This window comes from Bradysia coprophila, unplaced genomic scaffold, assembly GCF_014529535.1.
Source record: "Bradysia coprophila strain Holo2 unplaced genomic scaffold, BU_Bcop_v1 contig_24, whole genome shotgun sequence".
Classification (NCBI taxonomy): domain Eukaryota; kingdom Metazoa; phylum Arthropoda; class Insecta; order Diptera; family Sciaridae; genus Bradysia; species Bradysia coprophila.
Window position 1 is genome coordinate 5,930,603 of NW_023503501.1, and position 21,249 is coordinate 5,951,851.

Genomic DNA, 21,249 nt, shown 5'->3' on the forward strand with positions numbered 1-21,249 from the left:
CACTCATCTAACGAAGCAGATTTGTTTTGATATGAATGCAACGATGACCATATTGACCATTGGAACCTTATGAAAGTACTCAGCGAAATTGGAACTGTGTTGAAGGCCTTTTTGATTTAAAAAAATTGTTTTAATCAACGTAATTGAGCAAACTGTTTTGTGACTATATTAAACAGAGCACATAATTTGGTATATCAGCAAAATAAACACCAGCCACTTTACATAACTTAGTGCAATTATGACGAACTGTAGCAGATAGATGAAAAATAAACAGACGAAACTCTATTCCAACTGCCCGACATTTTTGGCGAATGTCGACCCTTTACCAAAACCCTGTGTGAAGAAACAAATACTCTTCCTACCACAGTCCAAAGAATAACCCAAACCAAAAATTGAAACACTTTTCCAACTGCCCAACTTTCGCGAATGACAACAACTTCTTCGAACCACCTGCGAACTGCGGGAATGGGGTTTTTTAATAAGTATTTTCGTAATTTATTTTAATTACTTCAACTTGAAGTGTACTGGAGAATCTTTCGTGAAGCTTAACGTGAAAGGTATTTTATTTGTATGTCCTCCTCTTTCATCAAATAGTATGTGTAGTATTCAATGACTATATTTTATACCAGATCTATATGTTAATGTAAAACAAGCTATGTACGTTCCTGTTTGCACTCAATGCATCACGCTAGAACTAATTTTCAGATATTTTTCAAACGAGCAATCGACATATTTTCCTCATTAGTGCTTTTTTGCAAATATTTCCCTCGCTGATCTTAAATTTTATCATAGAGTTTTAATTATTAGGCCAGTTAGTGTAGTTGATAATAGTCCAAGTACTTGTGTAATTCCGTGCGCCTTAAATTCTTTAAGATTTTTCTTTGTTACATGTTGTTTGCCACGAAAAGTTGTGGAACAAATTTTTTTTTGTGAAAATGGAATTCATATGAACACCTTCAAAGTCGAATATCTCCTAAAATACAATGTCTTTTTGAAAAATTTTGTTCTGGAAAGTATGACTCATTACCGCTATGGGAATTCTGACCATTTTTCTGGTTCCTTTCTGATCTCTCTCGATGGTTAAGGTATCAGAATAAGGAAAACCCAGGAGGGAACCAGAAAAATAGTCAAAATTCGCAGCCGTTCCGTAGTTCTATGATTGAGAAGACAGTGGACCTTGAAGACATCACTTATTTTTAGGAACTGACCTCTGGTGACCTCAAACTTGTTAAAAGTCCAAATGTTAGCCGAAAAAATGGCTTTAAATGTAAGAAATGTCTAGTGTCTAGAACAAGGAAGTGCTAGAAACGTCGAGGTTCGACATTATTTTGGATGGATTACTCCATAAACAGTCACAAAAATTATTTTATCCTGGAAAAATAAATTGAAAATGGCCAGGGAAAATGGTTGATGAATTTTCCGGGACACTTTTTAAGGGAACCATTACAACGTCTTCATTCCGACTCCTCAAAAAAAAAGTTATTCCATGAAATATCGGTAATGAGCCATGATTTCCAGAACAGAAGAAATTTTTCAAAAAAAACATTGTATTTTATGATATATTCGACTTTGAAGGTTTTCATATGAATGGCTTTTCCGGCCGGAAAAACGATTTTCCATTTTCCGGAAACAAATTTTGTTTCACAACTTTTCGTGGCAAACAACATGGAACAAAAAAAATCTTAAAGAACTGAAGGCGCACGGAGCTTTTTTTTGCGACATAAGGTCCTGGACTATAAGGTGAGGACCACTTTTATGAAAACGTTTATGCTCGTTTTAAAGCTGAGTTACCCTTCTAAAAGTTAGTTTTTGTCATTGTAAAGTAGGTCAGATTATCAGTGGGTTCCTTAATGATAATTCTACCTACTTTACAATGAAAAAAAAAAAACTTTCAGAAGTGTAGCCCAACTTTAAAACTCGTGTAGAGGTTTAATAAAAGTGGTCCTTATCAGTTGCACTACTACGTAAAAGGAAGTATAAGCACTTTGTTTGTATGAGCCGACTAGCTGAAGCAAATGACACAAATGTGGTTCACTTTAACTGTAAACGTCTATTTATAGTCACAATTATTCATTATGTTGTGGCATTTAGTCACGAGTGATCAAACTTACATTACAACTATGATTCGCTAGAGTTGTTCGTGAGTAAACTGGTAAAATCGCATTTCACCACTGTTGACATTGCCTGAAGATAAATGGTATTGATGAACTGCAAATTAATGCAAAACGTCGAAAGACGCACTTAGTGTCTCTCAAAACAGAGGTCAAATTTCTGTACTATCAAACCACATCTGTTCATAAAGAGCACTTTAATTAAATTATATGCGCTGATATAAAGGAAGATCGTTTCATCATACCCATTTTGTCAAAGAATAACTTAGATAAGCTGACAATGTAACAGACCAGGCACAAGTTAATAAAGTAAAGTATTGATGAAAGCATGCAAACTTCAATATTGTCGACGAAAATTATCCTCTACTTGCTTTGATATTTTGCATTCGATGGGATGACGTAGCTATAATATCACATTTTTGATGTTCTAAACGGTTTTCTTCAATCATATGCATAATGGATTCCATATTACAACGAATAACATGTTGTAAGCTGTCATACATTGTGCATGTGTACACTGACTGTACACAGTGTACATATTGGCAAAAACATAATAAATTACTTAGGTCAAAACTCATGGTGTAAGGCTTTACTCAGTCGATTACTCCATTGGTTGTACCTCATTGATATTCAAATTGTGTATTTAGAATGTTATGAGTGTCATACCATTTAGCAATTGCATTAGAATACTGTTTAATTGCGATGTTTACTCAACAATAAAGTTCATATTACCGTACAATGTAATTCCGTCTGCCATAATAAGTTTCAGCTACATAGTGTATTTAATGCATATCCCTAATACCAATCCAATCTTACACCAACAACATTTTCGGTAACATGAAGAAACGTTCATACATCGATCCGGCGTTTAATACACTGAACACACGCCGATTCGAATTTAATCTAAAATTCATAAGGCTTTTCATTGTGAACATTATAGCCCGACTCCCAGCCTGCATTATATCTAATGTCATCATTATTAGTTCAACGTCGTTGCATCTCTTCAATCATTTCAAAATGTATGAATCTAGTGGAGTAACCCCGGCCTGGCACGGTACCACTGTGTGAAGTCCGAGAATCTTTGGACATGAGTTTGAGTGAAACAGTGATTTATACGAGGGAGAGTTTAATACGCCAAGACATGACGAGCACAATTTTGACTAAAGCTACAAATGGATCTGATTTCTATGTTGATCTCCAAGATACTGTAGTCTCAAAATATTTAAATTTTTTACTCTCAAAAATATTTTCACGCGTCAACAATGCTCACTAGTTGGTATGCCAACAAAGTCTCTAGGACATTTCGAAGCGAGACAAACAAACATTAAACTTTATATTATAATGCTTTGCTCTAAATACATCAATGTATCTGTAGACGCCTACAGACCTACAGTGTGAGCGCTTTTAAAAGCTCAAATTTAAACCGTAAATATGTTTTTGATCGTCAATGTGTACTTTCGGCTCGCCAATAGAACATCGTTAATAAATTAATTAATGGTCCTTATTAAAGCCCCATGTTTACGATGTTATGAATGCGAGCGTTAGTAGCAATATATGACATGTGAAACAGCATCCAATTTTGAATAGGTAGAGATAATAAATTGTCGTCGCGCGATGCGCTTTTCAGAAAATATCTCGTCAAAGAGAAATGGAAATTTGTTTCATTAAATTGTCAGGTCTATTTTTGTCACCGGACTGGGCTGGATAAAATTCTCAATGGTTTTATAGTCTACATAGTTTGAATGGTTTGTGGTTTATGTTAAACTAGGCAGTCGAATCCTTTTATTTTCTCGTAAAATTGCCTGATCTGAAGTCTAGTAATTTGTGATGGGTTGTAATCAAATATGTTTGGTCAAATACAATTTTTCGTCCATTTCAGGTACATGGAGTGTTACATCCATTTATTTCTATTAACTTTTTCAAAACGGCAAATGCAAATGTCATGCAAACAAGAAATCTACTACTTCAGTGGTTGTAAGATACATTTTGCCATTGTCAACGTTGTCGATAACATATCGCCAGCGGTTACAATGGTATTATTTCGTACAAGCATCACTTGGCCCGTCTGGTTCGCATTGAACAATTGAAAATATTAAGCTAACATTTTCAAACTTTGTCTATGAGTTCCGAATGCACACAAGTTCGTCGATTGCAATTTCCCAACCATACAATCAATCACGGTCCAAAGAAAATAGATCCTAAATTTGTCTGTCTGCGTTTTCTTCCATAAATTGTTTTATTCTCAAAACTGGAAAAGATTCACTGCTTCATCTCATTTTGAAACAATTTATAGATATTATACTCATTCATTCATTCAACTCAATTCAACCTATTGATTTAAAAGACTGCGTCTGCTATCATCAATATTTGTACACCGCACCCGAAAAAAGGCAATTTTATTTGATGAAATTGAGATTTTAGGGTGAACAAATAAATATAACTTTCCGAAAAGACGAAAAGAAAAAAAAATAATGAAAAATAAGCTGGGCAAAAAAAAGTCCGGGATATAATAATAAATATTTTCCAGAGTAAAGATAGATGGAAAAAAATATTATTCATAACATCGAAGGTTTCTTTTTCCCAATTTTTGAAGGGGCGCGGAAATGATTACTTTTTTTTCGGTCATATTTTCCAACATTGTGTATTGGGAATTGATTTTCTTACAAAATTTTGTTAAAAAATATTTATAGGAAAAGCTGATGTTTGCATAAGTTTAAATCGGTTTAAATGAGAATTCGCCAGAAAGGTAGATAGAATTAAGCTCTTTCGAAATGCCCTTTTAGGCTGATAGGAGGAAACGTCTGCACGGAAAAGCAACGCAAAATAATAATAAATTCATTTGTATTCGAATGTATACATTAATTGTGTCATCATGGAATTTTAATACTAAGTCGACATCGGCATCAAAGAAATGGTAATGCCAATATAACGAATATTCAGACGAATTTTCCGCAAACTTTTTGTTTTTTCGTCCTTTTAATATTCACAGATTTGACTGAAACGTTGATACCATTTGTTATCGTTACATCTTTCATTAGAATGGTATTTTGTACTGGTCTCTTTGTTTAAAGGATTTATTTAAAATTAAATTTTCAGATTGGAGCGGTACGGACGTTTTTCCGGGACGTTTCCAACAAATTGAAAACCTCTTCGCAAACGTGTCTTATTACAGATTTGTTTTGTTTGATTAATTCGACTGTTATGCTGTTTTACCTAATTCTCAAGATATGGCTCGATCAATTTTTGTCGATTATGTTGTTGTAATGACTTTGGAAAAACAAGCTAGGAATGGTAGAATTCGACTCGCACAAAAAATTATAAGTCAATGAACTGAACGGTGCGGTGTCCTCTGAAGTCCTCAAACATGACGAAATGAACTCGCTCGTCTCTAGCAATACTTCCGTAGGTGTTTTAGCTTGTCGTCTCGCTCCAATTATTTAAATCTCCTCCGCTGGTACATTGTATATACAATGACGGCGAAATTAGAAATGCATAAATCACGAACGTACGGCAAGAAAATATTTATTTCTATATGATTCCCAAATCCTTTTTTAAGGCCAAAAATTACTCACTGCTCTGTAACTTCATAAAAATCCTGCAATTTCAAAACTTCGTCGCTTTTCTTATCCGATTCGACTGTAACTATTACGTCCCACCTCCACAAACCAGCTACACCTGGCATCATCGGTACTGAGTCATAACTGGTGTAGTAAGGATCTATAAATCTGTGTCCCTGGTATAATAAGAGTAGATTATGAGTCACGTCCAAAATGTTTATTTTGACGATTTGGATGTACCGTGCCGAGAGCGTGGTACATGATCCAAGATCCAAATCGTCAAAATAAACATTTTGGACAGAGGTACACTATTTTATCTGCGGAGAATAGATATATCGAGATAAAGAAATTTACCCTAGAGGGATTTCATCGAGATTATCGTTCTAGCCAGATGAAATAGTTAGTTAGTAAGAAACGAATCTAGGTATTTCTAGACTCCAACATTTTTTTAACACTTTACTGAGTACTTTATTACCTTCAACGGACATGGATCGAACATATTACTTGCACTTTTATTCGTCATTTCGAATGCAAGTTTGAACAGGGGATTATTTCGGTACTTGAACATGTCACACAGATCATATTTTAAGTTAACCATGTACGGTCTGTACTCGACGTTGAATTTTTTGTTCGCAATAAAGGTGATCTGTAATCAGTTCTTCCCTCAGTGAAGCTTTCGTTTCGAAAAAAAACTAGCAAAAAATCATAATTACAAAAAGTGATGATTGCAGTGCCACATCAGGTCGAAGATATATATCAACTGACGTAAGCGATGTGGTACGATTGATGCGTTTATTCGGTGTCATGCATTTATCGACATATTTGTCATTTTTGTGGCAAATCGATCTTTGTAGCACAATACTGCGTTTCTGAAAGAATATTTACCGAGTTTTAAATTACATTATGTTCGGTAAAGAATGTTCAGTTCTATGGCTTAGCGTTGATACACTCAGGTCTCAGCATACACACTCAGTTATTAGTATATTACTTCCGAGGTTCCAAGTTGTTTATTTGATAAGTGGGGTGTTGCAGCCCGACCCGAAGGGGAGGGCTGTATTCCCCACTTGTCAAATAACAACTTGGAACCTCGTAAGTACAATGCTTTACGTGATTAGGCAATGTAAATGAAAATGAAACATGCCGTAACACGTAAAGTAAATTACAATCCCAACGTAATCTCACTTCAGTTGTGACCCCTGGTACCAAAATGCCGTGATCATTATGCAGTAAAGAAAATGGTGTTTTTCTTTTGTTAGGCGTAAGATACATGAACGCGGATGGGATCGGAAATTATGCTGCGTTTTCCATTGTAGTCCGATGTTCACCACACGTAAAACAATGGAAACCGCAGCATAATTGTCGATCCCATCTACGCAAATCTCATGTGTTTTCGACCTTAGATCCGTATCTGCACAACCAATCGTCTACGTTAACTTTTCATTTTTACTCATGATTAAGACAAGCTTCGATTCTTATAAATTCAAATTCAGCATAAACGAAGCGATAAAATAAATTTTCTCATGCAAAGTAAAGCAAGTGCCGCTGAGGGACTTAAGAAAGAAAACGCACTTAGAAACAATTTTTAAATACCAATTCTCCCGCTGAATGTGCCCCAGACGAAAGCAGGAGCAAGGAAACAATAACAAAAATATCCATTGCTGCATGAGAATCTGAAATAACACTGGTGCATGGAGGTACAAAAATACCATGTTCCACTAGGTTGGCAGGTCATAATTATGATAATAACTCTGACCGGACAAGGTAGACAGATTGTTTTTGTAGTTTAATTTCAAAAGCTTGGATGATTAGAAAATGATAACACAATATTAAGAATTAGGGTTCAGTGATGGGTAATAATACAAATTGCAAAAAAATATAATAAAAAAATAGATCAAATCTGATTCATATAAAAATAATCTTGTAGCGAGCATTCGAACAATTTGTACTCGATTAAACCAGTGGCCGTAAATATAAACGTTCACTGGATTACATGTTAGATAAAACACTGTGAATGTTTTCAAATTAATATATTTTGGTCAACATAGTACTACTCCGGTCGACTTCAACAAATGATCTTCGATTATCAATAACTATTTTCCTAACATGTGCGTTAACGGATATTTTTCAGAATAGATGTGAATATTGTCACCCGAGGCGGCGCCGAGGCACACAACACATCGTATTCGTTGCCGAATTGCAGTAAACTCATAAGGTGTGAACATGATTTTATGTATGGCGCGGCGGTATCACATTTTTGTACTGTATGAAAATTCATTATAAAGTTTAGACTTCACACAGGGTGAATATCCAAAGTATTATAAAGTCTCTATGCTGGTGAGAATGCTGATCATCATCAACAAAGACTTGTTTAATGCTAAAAAATTTGTTTCAAGAAATTTCAAGAAACTGATTTTTCGAAAATAGGGTACTGATGGAAGTTAATAACCAAGTCATAATACCGAATTCTCGGAGGAATGCAAATGGAATCGAATAGAATTAACCGAATCAAAAAGAAGAATCAGACCAAGGTGTGGCAGGCTCGGTCAGCACACTCCTGAACCTGATATGCAATTATCACACAGCTATTTCCAGCGAGATGTAGTTGCAATAACCTTGTGAAGGTGTAATGTCAACCGAAAAAATAATTATTAAATTTTTACTCGACGAATTTTAGTCAAATATAGTGCTATTGTATAGAGCATGATCTCAGGACTCCCACAGAACAGTAATTAGTATTACAATCGGCCCAATATTTGCTACGCGAAAAGATACTAAGATACTAAGCAAACGGTTTTCCAAACTTAGATCATGCGCTGTACAGACATTATATTTTACTAAAATCCGTCGAATAAACATTTAATAATCTTTCTGTTGACATTACACCGACAGAGGGTTATTGCGACGACATCTTGCTTGAAATAGCATTGTTAGAATAGGAAAAGAGAAGAAGAGTTTGGAAAACTCATGCCCTAATATCGCTCCAGATGTTCTAATCTCTTCAGTGATTTGAAATTTGTTATTCCATTACAAAACACGTCACCGAATTGAGGCGAGAGATTTTCTGCCGCCATAAAAATTGACTTTAACTTTCAGATTGAGTAATTTGAAATAGAAAATTTTAACTTTCACGTTGACTGTTGACAGAAAATCACAAACTTCCAATATTCTCCAGAGGAAAGGTTACACGAAAAGAGTTCTTCGAACAAAAATGAAACAATCAAACCGTCGTCACAACATTTTTGAAAGGGACACACTTCGCAAACAACATTAAATATATTTAGCAATCATAACTCAAGAAATTAACCATGAAAACCTTTGCCACTACAGCCCCACCGATCTCTGTTCATTTCGATATTCTATTTAAAACCGAATTCATTTTGTTCCATTTTCATTGAATAATAAATGGGAAACGAAATGAAATGAAATTTATTCACAAAAGAATGTTATATATATACCACCACCTACCACATAATAAATTGTACGAAAATGCTTTCCGCTCACAATGATATTATAATGGTTTCGCCTAATGTGAAAAATATTCCACAAGAATTAGAGCTGTAACCTTATAGCACACACCATTTTCATAATAATAACATTTTCCGATGGTTTTCTTTTTTTCTATTCCACTTTTTAACCCGGTCTTCGTCATGTAATATAAACGTATCGAGCAGCGCCGCAGCAAAAAAAAGTAACAAGTCAAAATGATACAATTAAAAATCTTGTTCACCATTCCACCAACCTTTAAATCGTTGTACGCTGACTTTGTATACTCCATTTTTTTTCGGTGTAAATGATAAATTCATTCGTTTTTTTCATCTTCAATGCTAAAATAACACATTTGTGTACCTTTACCCAAGACGTTCACTAACATTTTTATAAGGTTTCAATGATCTTGTTTTTCTTATAAACAAATTAAGCCTCTATTCACCTTTGGGGTGCAAGCTCAAAAATTTCTTCTCTACACTAAACACGCTAATATGCCACAATATCAATTTTTTTCTATTTTCGTATTCTCTCATATTTCGGCGAACGAAAGGAAGAAGAAAAAAAAAAACAAGAATGAAATTTGAATATACATCCGAGCGAGGCTATTTACATAAAATTGCTTATTTCATACATTTACGACGAGTATTACACCGAAGGAGGCTTTATGGTGTGTATAAGATTGTATTGGATGTGAATGAATAACCGGAATGTGATGGTAATAAAAGGGAACGTATAAATGGTAGGTGGAGAAATGTTATTTTCTGAAGTGCGTGGTGACGGATGTGTATGCCTTGTTAGTGCTGTGACAATGAAAATAATTTAAAATAATTTCTATGGAAGATAATAAAATGTTTCAAGTAAATTGCAATACAGAATGTTAGCTGTTTAATGACAGAGTCTAATGTAAGTGGTTGGGAAGGAAAAGCCGTCTTATGGCTCTTTTTTAAAAGGGATTTGTGTAAGAAAAATAATGAAGAAAATCCCCGCTTTTCATTGAGGGTTACGATCGATGAACATCGCCCATTCTTTTTTGATTTAGCTGAGGACAAATAAATCGTTTAAAAACGAGTGTAGCAGTAACAATAGGAGTCATTACTTCTATCAGCCTTCTCTTGTTCAATAAGTAACCGAGATGGATGGTAGGTGGATTAAGTGACTACAAGTTAAACGATTAGCTTTGGAACAGACATTTCATTGTAAACTAAGTTCATTCCGTCAATATTTAAGCAAAATATTCGATTTTTTTTGCTCTAAATCAGGCTCGAAAAATATTAATTTTTTTGACTAGGACTTGAGTATTATCTTCTACGAAATTTAATATTATTGAGTCAGAAACACTCTACATACACACAAGTATCTTGTAGCTGTCGTTTCAGTGATTACAAACGCTACAGACTCTCCTTGACAGTGCTATGGCTTAAACAATTTATTGACTCACTGATCATAACACCGTTTAGCTCCATTTGCATAATTATATCTCGGTTAATATGAAAGCGCATACAAGGTAAACAGAAATGTGCTTACTCCAGCTTATAATAACATAGTGTTGTATACAATAAATTGAATTACGACGAAAATGTAGCCGTTCAATATTTGAATACGAAAACAGCAAGGTAAGAGATTTCTATCCTGAAATTATTTTCAAAATTTAAATCTTTATATCCCAAAAATAAATCCATTTTATACAAGAGTGATTTTGAGGAGAATAACAATTTATTTGCCTCAACAACAGCCTCCGTCGCTTTAAAGATAAAAAAGAAGAAGAAATATTGCGAGAAACGAATTTATTAAGTGAGGATACAGATGGGATTAGGCTTTCCAGGAAACTACGTTCGATTCAGAACAAATAGGAATAATTTTTTGATTGTAATTTTTGATGTTAAATTACCATTACCCATTTTCAGTTCCGATTGTGACATTGTACTGATCCTGTTTGTTTGAATATCCGAAGTTTTGATACTGTCATATTGAGAAAATGTATAATGGAAATCGGTATTGTGAAGATTAAAACAAATAGCTATTTTCATAATAAGGTAGTAAATGGGAGTGTTTTGCGCACTAGATGTGAGATTGCCGATACGAGCGAAGCGAGGTTTTATCTACTGTAATGTCATAATCACAATTAAAAACTAATTTTAAAAAATCGAACTGAAACATCAACACGCCATGACACCGTCAAATATTCATATTCCCCACAAACAAATCTCAGATCTAGTACACTCTCAAGAATCTGCCAATTTTCAGTGAATAAACGTAAAGTTATCCAATTCTGTAAACTTTGGTAACACACTAACACCACGTTTGATGATTTTACATACAAAAAAAATCACCACATCATCATGTCGATGACAATCATCACAGTAGGTGAATTTTTGTATGAAATCCGTCATGTTATCATCAAGTGTGGTGTGTAACCCGCGTATCTGTATCTGCGTGACCTCCCCAATGTTTACAGCCTTGAAATTATCGAAGTTCGACGTGTATAAATGAGAAGTTATCGAAGTTAGCCGTGCCCAAATGAAACATTATCGAAATTTTCAGTTCATTAATTGACGTTCTGGGAATAACGTGTTTAAATATAGCTCTCTTTGATTCTAATAGTGTCACCAAATTGTGAATATTATGACATTACAGTAGATAAACTGATAAATAGAATCATAGGTTGAGGTTGAAATTCCAAATTGTCCAAATCTTCTAACATTTTTTTATAGCCAATAACAGAAAGAAAATCTCCACATAAAGGTGGCTCTGCAATTCACACAGAAACGTCAGTCTTTACAGATAAATCAAAGGTAAATATAGTGAGGAGGTAATGCCATTCAGACGCGCGGCCTAGCACATAAGTTCGATGCCAATGACATCTTTTTTTAAAATGGTTGACCATGATTTACTTGTATTTCACAGAAATATTTTCGCTATCTCACAACAGATGGCCCAACTTTCTATTTCATTTTTTGCTTTCAACGAAGGAATGAGATGGCGTTTGTATCGAACTTTCGTGCCACCGCACATCTGATTCGGTTATATATGGCATAACCTCCTCACTATATTTACCTTGGATAAATCACATTAAACTTTAGTCAATACCCTCTCTAGCAACATAACACCATTTATTAGGGTGGTGAAAATTTTTGACTCAAAATACAACATAGCTTTTGCATTTTACATGTAAAATTAGAAATTAGTCAACAGCAAGGTCAACAGTGTATGATTCTACAAATGAATTATGTGGTATTTTGACACTGTATAAAAGAAGTTTGTTTGCTAGAGGGGGTATTGCTTTAGCACTTTAACGCAATAGTTTGAAGATATTTAAGAGCGTTGCAGCCTCTTAAGCAGAGCCTATTTCATTGTGTTTGAGTTCTTAAAAAATCTTTTAAATTCCTATATTTCTGATTCTACAAATAAAGGAATTTTTGTAAGAATTTTTTGGACTTTTAGGTAATTAAACTTCTAAAAATAGGCACTGCCCTTAAGTTACAATAATAATCTACAAACGATTACTTACAATAGCACATTACTTACGGCTTAGTACATTTTGACAGCGAGAAAATAGCTCTTTTGCTAACTAGTTAGTACTCGTAGTACGAGTTAGTAAAAGGTGATGTTTTCCGCTGTAGATGTGAGAATACATTGTATCCGCAAACTCCCATTTCCTGACGTGTTAGCAACAAGATTTTATGTACAGCCGTGGGATCCTAATTTTTTACAAACCAATTTACGCACTAGTGCGTAAATACATATATATGAAAATCCATTTACGCGCTGATGTGCATTAATATTGTTATTATTGTTGAACAAACTAGTTTTACGATGTGTTTGTTTTTGCGTATTAAGCATTGTCGGTGGCACTGAATTAGCTGCTACATCTAAAATTTGTTAGTTTCAAAACTGCAGTGTTGCCCTTTTTGAATAACTAGGTGTAACTATTTCAATCAATTTATTATGAACATAACTGCAATCAGAAAACCCATATCCATGCCTACAATCTACAATCATTAAAGTAAGGTATATGTGTGTTTCCGACGGTTAAATTTAAAATTAAATTTTAATAAAACCGTTTTCGAAAATAATGTTCCCGATAAATTTTTATATCGGAACATCTAACGCTTCCATAGCTTATCCTATATCTGATGTTCGTAGAATATATTTTTTTTTTTAACTTTTCGCTTTTCCATTTTTAATTGAACGTGATCTGGCAAAATTACACATTGTGTGGTATGGTTTATATATACTTCATTTGTTGCACTGCGATAGAATTCAAGCAATTTAAGTGTGTAGAAGCCCCGAGCTAATAAATTTTAATGAAAACGAAAGACCTTGAAAGGATGAAATATTGATTAACATTATTGAATGGTAATCAATTCATACTATCCTAACATTAACCGAGGCTATGTGATGTACGAAAATGGTTTAGTGTACGTTTTTTTTTTCTTCTCTCTCATCACCGCAAGCCTATTCAAGTGTTGAATCTGCCATTATATTATTCTTTTATTATCCGTGTAAAAACCATATAAAAATGTTATCATAGAACCGATTCCGTACGTACACTTTTCTTATACGGCTATGGCATTACGGGGGCAAAAAAAAGGAAAGAAGAAAAAATAACACCGAATAGAACATTGTATGCACAAAGAAACGTCTATTCATACAAGAACATTGAATAAAATTTTTTTTATTCAATGGCCAACGTTAGTTATTGATTACCGAAGAGAAAATCAAATCAACTTTTTTTTCTTTTATCGAGGGACATTTTTTATGATGTTCATGTAATACTGCGTCAAAGTTTAAAGGGTTACCCACACTGTGGAAGCAATATACACCATGCAATATATTACACAAAATGTATATATATTTATCCTGCTGGGAGCAAGAAAATTTTACAAAAGCAATCTGTGCTTATGATGTACCGAACACATATACACAAACACACATACACATCTATCATGCATGTGTATTTATATCCACATATTTATATGGCATAAAAAGTATCCTTATACACACACGAATGGATCGTAAATTTTGAGTTTTTCACAAGATTTTCCGTAAAAATATTCAAAAGTTGCAACTTTTTTTTTGTTCTCTGTGTTATTCAAGATTGTATATATAATATTGTTTTGTTAAAAAGAAGGGTTCTCTTTACCACACCACCACCGTGTCGGTACGATAAAGTTTTGTTCTTTATTTCAAGTAAATAATGGAAAAACATTTTATTATCCTGACATACATTTTGCATTAACATTATTGATATGAATTTGATTACGACAGGAAAAAAAAGGGGAGTGTGTCGTTTTGAAAACATATATGTCTGCTGAATTGTAATGTCACATGTGTAATTATGTGAATGGAATTTTTGTTTAATGTCGTCGGGGTGAGTTTTATATTGCTATACGATTCAGGTGTAATAATTATGTTTTGCTGGAACGGTAATTAACCAAAATTCGAGCAATGTAGTTAAGAACTGTAAACAGTGACGAAAAATAATTGTCGTCACGATACATAATTATGCTTTTGATTAGAAAAATAATGTTCAAAAATTCATACAGCACATTAAAGGTGAATCATTTGTTGTTCGAGCTTTTAGATTCACAATTTACAAATTTAAATTTATTCAAGGACTACTTTTGGGAAAACATTTTCCTCAATTTTCCCAAAACTAGAGATGGTAGACGTTCAAAATTATCGATAATTGATTAATCATATCGTTATCGATAATTTAATAATTATCGATAATTATCAAAATATCGAAATTCGATAATTATCAAAATATCGATATTTTGATATTTATCTGAAAATTCATGATAATATACCGATATATCGGAATATATCGATAAATATCGGATTTTCAGACAGAAATATCGATATATCGAATTATCGGTATCTTGATAATTATCAATTGATAATTATCAATAATTATCGATTATCGATTATTTTTTGATAATTTTCGATAAAAAAGTCGATAATTATGAATTATCGATAATCGATAATTATCGATAATCATTATCATTATCGCCCATGCCAACCCAAAACAAAACTTATTTGGGAAAATTTGGAAAAATACAGGAAAATGTTTTCCCAAAAAAAAGTCCTTGAATTTGTTGCAACTGTACAAATTAAATTTGCAAACGATCAAGCAAAAGTGCTTCGAGTGAACTATTTTCTATGGGAAATTCTTCCAATTTTTTTTTTACAAATATTTGCAAATTTGTTTTGATACACTCTCCCTTTCGGTACTTGGTATTTAGAGCACCACTCATGCTTGAAGTGCGTCGAAACGTTGAAACCATTATCATCCTACAATTCGTCCGTTACAGTTTTCATATATCGATTTTGAATTTGGTAGACAGTTCTACCATACAACGCATAAAAACCTTAGAGAGGCGAACTTGTGAGAGAATTTCATATATTTTCTCTCACAAATTTGTCTCTCTAAGGTTTTTATGAGTTGTACACACTCTTTTATAGTAATTTATGTGTCCACATAAAAATTTTCTACAGTTTGTTCAAAAATGAAATGCACAGTTTTTAGTATTTCGAGACATTTCAAAATTGCAATCTGTCAGATAGTAAAGGATGCGTTTAATTACCCGGCGCATTAAAAGATTTGAATGATTTTTTCCACAGCTACATATTTTTGCATGTTAAGTTTCTTACATTTTTTGCAGATAGCATTTTAATAGTAGGAAACTTAGATTTCGTAGGAAGAATTCGCGGACGGAAAAATGTAAATTTATTTTGAGTCTGAGTATTGTTCTACATCTATGATTTCTCTTAGATCGTGTTTCTATTCAAACAAATCGATGGTCTTTGAATACTCAAATCTGTAGAAAGACCGTCTGCTTCATATATTTAGCAAATTTTTTACAAGAAGTTTTATCAGCACTTGAAGTGACGATATTGGAAACACGAACAAGCATCAGGGAAAAAAATTTGTCAACAATTATTTTCTACAAATATATTAATATTTGGCACAAATATGTAAATATTTGTAACAAATAAATTCGCAATTTATTTGTGACAAATATATAAAATATAAAATAATTTTAAATTATTTGTTATAAATATTTTAAATATTTGTGACAAATAAATTCCAAATTTATTGTGACAAATAATTAAATTATTTGTGACACATATTTTATAAATTTGCAACAAATATTTAAATTATTTATTAGAAATAAATTCAAAATTATTTGTCATAAATATTTAAAAAAAAATTTGACAAATAATTTAAAATATTTGTCACAAATAATTTTGAATTTATTTCTCATAAATATTTGAAATATTTGTGACAAATATTTAAATATTCGAACCAAATTTTCAAATTTTTTTCCGAGATGATTTTTTGCTGCTAATTGAAGTTGAACAGTTAGCCGCTGTACAACACCATCGATTTCTTTGAATAAAGACACGATCTAACAGAAATTATAGATGTAGAACAATACTCAGACTAAAAATAAATTTACATTTTTCCGTTCGCAAATTCTTCTGACGAAATCTAAGTTTCCTATTAAAATGCTATTTGCAAAAAATGTAAGAAACTTAACATGCAAAAATCTGTAGCTGTGGAAAAAACCATTCAAATTTAAAATCTGTTAATGCGCCGGTTAATTAAACGCATCCTTTACTATCTGACAGATTGAAATTTTGAAATGTCTCGAAATACTAAAAACTGTGTATTTCTTTTTTGAACAAACTGTATTTAGGAAAATTAAAGAAAAACCGGTTTTCTAGAGATTTCAGAACGGGCTCAGCCCGCTTCAGTCCCTTAGTTGATACGGCCCTGGGAATGTCAATAGAGCCATCACATAGATTTTATCATAAAATCTACTACCAAGAATAGCGGAATAACTAGAGAGGAATTAAAAACAAATGTGAAAGCAATGAATCTTATAAAGGGTTGCACAAAGTTTTTTTTTTAATTTTCTCTTCTCTGAAGTTCAGAGTCTGAAAGATCAAATAAAAAACTCTATCGATTTAGTACTTATCAGTAACATTTCGCTTTAAAAAAAAACGCGATATCCTCTCCATACATTTGAATGGATGTGCGTATTTATGTCATATTCAAAGCGTTTTGTGCAACAAAAATGTTTTTCTTTTGCTTATACCTATTCATGATGCAAAAGCTGAGGTTCAAACAAACAGTAGTCGCATCCTACTGCACAATTTGTATCCACATTTTTTCTTTAATCTTTTTTGTAAATCCTTTCATTGAAAATTTTACTTTAAAGTTCGTTTGACGCGTCAAATAAAGCCAATCTACATACATGAACGAATTTTTTGTTTTATCACACTTTTGAACTTAAAAGGCATCGATACGTCCACATTTGGGAGTCTCGTATTTCATTTTTGATGATATCTTTTCATCAGAATCCTATTTAAATAACGACCACGTTAGCTTCAAGAGTCACTTTGAGAAAATTTCGACCAGCTTATATGAAATTTGAAACCAAGGAGTCTCCGATCTTTATTAGTTATACCTCGTTCGAATGCTTTCTCCAGACTAAGTATTTTGTATAAGAAATTTTTCCTTCAAACCTTGGGTGTATACCTATGATAAATGTAAAATTATGGTCATATACTAGCCTCAACAAGGTACAAATTTGGCAGTATCGATATCTTCGAAAAATTTCTGTGTAGAAGCTCCAGCAGCAATTTTACCTAGAAAAATTGACAATTTTCAAAGAGGTCCGTAGGGCGGCGCGATTCGCATACCTACAAACTAATGATATGGGATGTCATCACCAGTCATCTAGATTAGAACCATATCTAAATCGATCAGGTATAGTGGTCACGTTGGAAACTTTTTCGAAAAAAGCACAATAATGGAATGGAACCCTTGTAAAACGGGAGGCGCTCAAGCTCATCCGTATCAATACTTGTTATAGATTTTTTTTTCTTATATTCTTCACTGAACTCTTTTCGATTGACACCTTATATATGATATTATCCGACCGCGATAAATATGATCTATAGTCACGTTTTCGCAATACAGGCGGCCTACGACAAAGCTTGAACAGCTTAAATTTATTATTGCAATAAAATTATGTTAAATTGATTAGGAGGCCTGAATAGTTATTTACGCTGAGTGGCATAATAGTTATTTATACAACCGAGTGATAAATGTTTTTTTGAGGCACCCGATGTAAAGTTTATCACTCGAGGCCGTTACCCATTGCTGAAAAAATCTAATTACAACACGTGTAAAAAGTGGATCTCACTGCTGTAAATAAAATCTTGTTGCTAACACGTTAATGTATGGGGGTTTTGTGCATACGATATGGTGTCGAACTCGCCTTCGGCTCGAATCATCGATCTCACATCTACAGTCGGAGAAATAAAGATTTCGTTTTTTTTAGAGATATCATCATTTCTCTAATTTGCCATTTGAAATAACTTGCGAAATGAGAGAATACAGAAAAACGATGAAAACGATGATGTCTCTTAAAATCCAGAAATCTATTTTTCTCCGACTGTATTGCGCAAAAACATCCCTTTTACTAACTAGTTGGTAAAATAGATATTTTACATCATAACTATTAGGAATTTATTATTATTCCGATGAAAAGTAATATTTATATTTGCACTTACAAGTTGTTACCCTTGTCTCCTGCAGTATAGCTGACTGCCATGAGATTCCTTTTTAAGGAATCCAGATCCCACCCCGAGTTCACGCTGGTGTGTTCAACCAACATCACAAAGTAGATCCGTCATGTAATGAATTACTTTCGCTGCATCGAATGTAAACTATACTATTTATCCGATGGCATAAAACTAACTCAATCGATTAGATGAAATGGCTTGTTGTAAACGTTTTTGTGGAAAGAAAGCCTAAATCCAAAACAATTGGATAAATCATTATAATGGAACGTTTCTTAGTGCTGAATCACTGTTGCAGAATCGAAACCATTCAATTTAATTTAAAGGTGATTAACGATGTTAGAAATTGTATCACATAAAACCAAAAGTCTGAATCCATACAGCCGTAAGAGTTAAGCAAACAAAGAAACTTTCCTTACGCTGCAGTTTTTGAAATAAGCAACAACTCCGATAATAATCTTTTTTTTTCTTATTCTCTATTTTCTCTTTTCAGATGGCGGAGTACAAAGGGTACTGGTAAATGGGTCAGCACAAATAAAATGTGATGTCTCATCCAATATACCGAACGATCAAGTGCTGCTCGTTGTTTGGTATAAAAATAATCTTCCAATATACAGGTAAATCATTTCTATAATCAAAAGTTACGTTTGTTTTTCGGTTATCCGAGTAAGATTAAGGAATAATTTGATCAATCGGTCGTATTGTTTATTGTAGTCTGTATGGCTAAACAATCGAAGAAAAACCAACAACTGTCCGTGAAAGTTAAGCAATCTTATGTCACTGTCTATTAGATTGAACTAACACCATAAATGACTATACATATTACTTGTCCAAACGGCACACAGTCTTTCACGAAATGTTAGATTAGACAATTCGGCCACTAGGATAATGCATGATTTTAAATATATAAAACAACAGGACAGGAGTTGAGAATAATAGTATATTACTACACAAGGGAAGAACTTTGATCGGGCTAAAGCCCTCGGACACTTTTCCTCATCTGGATAGGAAATATCAAATTATTTCCCGAGTGTAGTATGACGTTTTCCTTTACGAAAGACTTTTTCCTAGGGACAGAAAGTCCATTTTCCCTCCCTGGTAAAGGAAAACAGAGATACAATCACCAAATTTCAATTTTACACATTTATCTCTTTTCGCTCTCTCAGCTGTTTGGCATTGTTATAATGGCAAAACAGCTGAAAGTGATGAAACGAGTGAATGTATAAAATTAAGATTTTGTGACTGTAATAAAATTGAAAAGTTGAAACATTTTTCAGAATAAAATTGTCGAAACATTCACTAAACCATCGCACTGCAAGCAAAAGTAATCAGCTGCCGAATAGAGCCCTTTTTTATATGAAAAAATTGTCAGCATTTTTTACACCGCCTAATTTTTAGTAGCATTCCTGCTTGAAGTCCGTAGGATAAACACACTTTATGTCACTCAGCTTCATAATATGTAAAATTTGCAAACTTTAGATGCCTCTGTCACATAAAACGTTGTGGCAACTCGATGCAAAGTACCTTATTGGGCTCACGATGTGTATTAGGTTGCATTAATTACTATTTAATGCTGATAACATATGAGCGATTTTGCGTTTCTGAGATTACTAGTTATGCTGCGTTTTCCATTTTAATCCGATATTAACCACAGGCTAAACAATAATGATAAGAGCGGTATGATTGTCGGTTTCAGCAGCTCAAAATTGACACGTATCACAACCGTTTTCAATTTTATGAACGCGCATCGGATAAGCTGAACTTTGTTTATGCATGATTTTTATGGCAACCGACAATTAAAACTGAAAATCGTTGTTAACCTTTCACCGACAGAAACGCTATAAACATTGTTACTATCGGATCTATTACTTTATTTGTTTTCATATCTATTACTTCATTAGTTAACATGCCTTCGGGTTTATAATACCGAATTAGTCAGAGCTTGTCGCTTATTCCTGAATTAGTTATCGACAACAGGTGATAGCCGTTCTTAACTGGTTAAGATCTAACTCTGAGTGTAGTTGGATACTCACAGCGTCAATATGTTTCAATTACAACATTTTAATATCGATAACATATTCGAGTAATCACTGTAGCAACCATAGGCTTTGTGTACCATTAAGTGGTGCAGATTAACCCAAACAAAACAGTACAAACAATATAAATAAACAATGCATTGATTTTCAGCTGCCAGTTTATCTGCGGTCATGGTGCTAGTTGTTGTTGATATTTTACTAAATTTAGCGGGAAAATTCTGCAGCTATTGTTTAGATTACGCATTGCACAATGTCACAGAATATCACGTTTTACCGTGGATTTACATAGCAACGTAAAAGTGACAGATGCAATGTTTTTTAAATACTGCAACCCGAAATTTCATTCATAAAATTAAAATTATGAATGAAATTTCGAGTTGCCGTATGAGAAAATTTTTGCATCTGTCACTTTTACGTTGCTATGTAAATCCACAGTTACGAAGAGATTATACTGCTATTCAC

The 21,249-nt window shown here is 33.3% G+C and overlaps 1 protein-coding gene and 2 long non-coding RNA genes across 6 annotated transcripts in view; 1 reads left to right on the plus strand and 2 right to left on the minus strand.

Moving 5' to 3' along the window:
• The window catches only part of LOC119078061 (synaptogenesis protein syg-2), a 162,278-nt gene that overhangs the window by 32,691 nt on the left and 108,338 nt on the right, over positions 1 to 21,249 (plus strand). For all 4 annotated transcript variants that reach the window (XM_037185496.1, XM_037185495.1, XM_037185497.1 and 1 more), the window contains exon 3: positions 19,245 to 19,368. In XM_037185496.1, the coding sequence (XP_037041391.1) occupies positions 19,245 to 19,368 (124 nt within the window). The remainder of the gene's footprint in view (positions 1 to 19,244; positions 19,369 to 21,249) is intronic.
• LOC119078111 lies at positions 1,463 to 10,513 on the minus strand. Its single transcript, XR_005087941.1, has 3 exons — positions 10,502 to 10,513; positions 10,251 to 10,252; positions 1,463 to 1,706 (listed from the first exon to the last, which is right to left on the minus strand). It is a non-coding gene; the product is annotated as an uncharacterized LOC119078111 (long non-coding RNA).
• On the minus strand, positions 5,685 to 6,512 carry LOC119078112. The gene is made up of 3 exons (XR_005087942.1): positions 6,382 to 6,512; positions 6,144 to 6,314; positions 5,685 to 5,844 (listed from the first exon to the last, which is right to left on the minus strand). It is a non-coding gene; the product is annotated as an uncharacterized LOC119078112 (long non-coding RNA).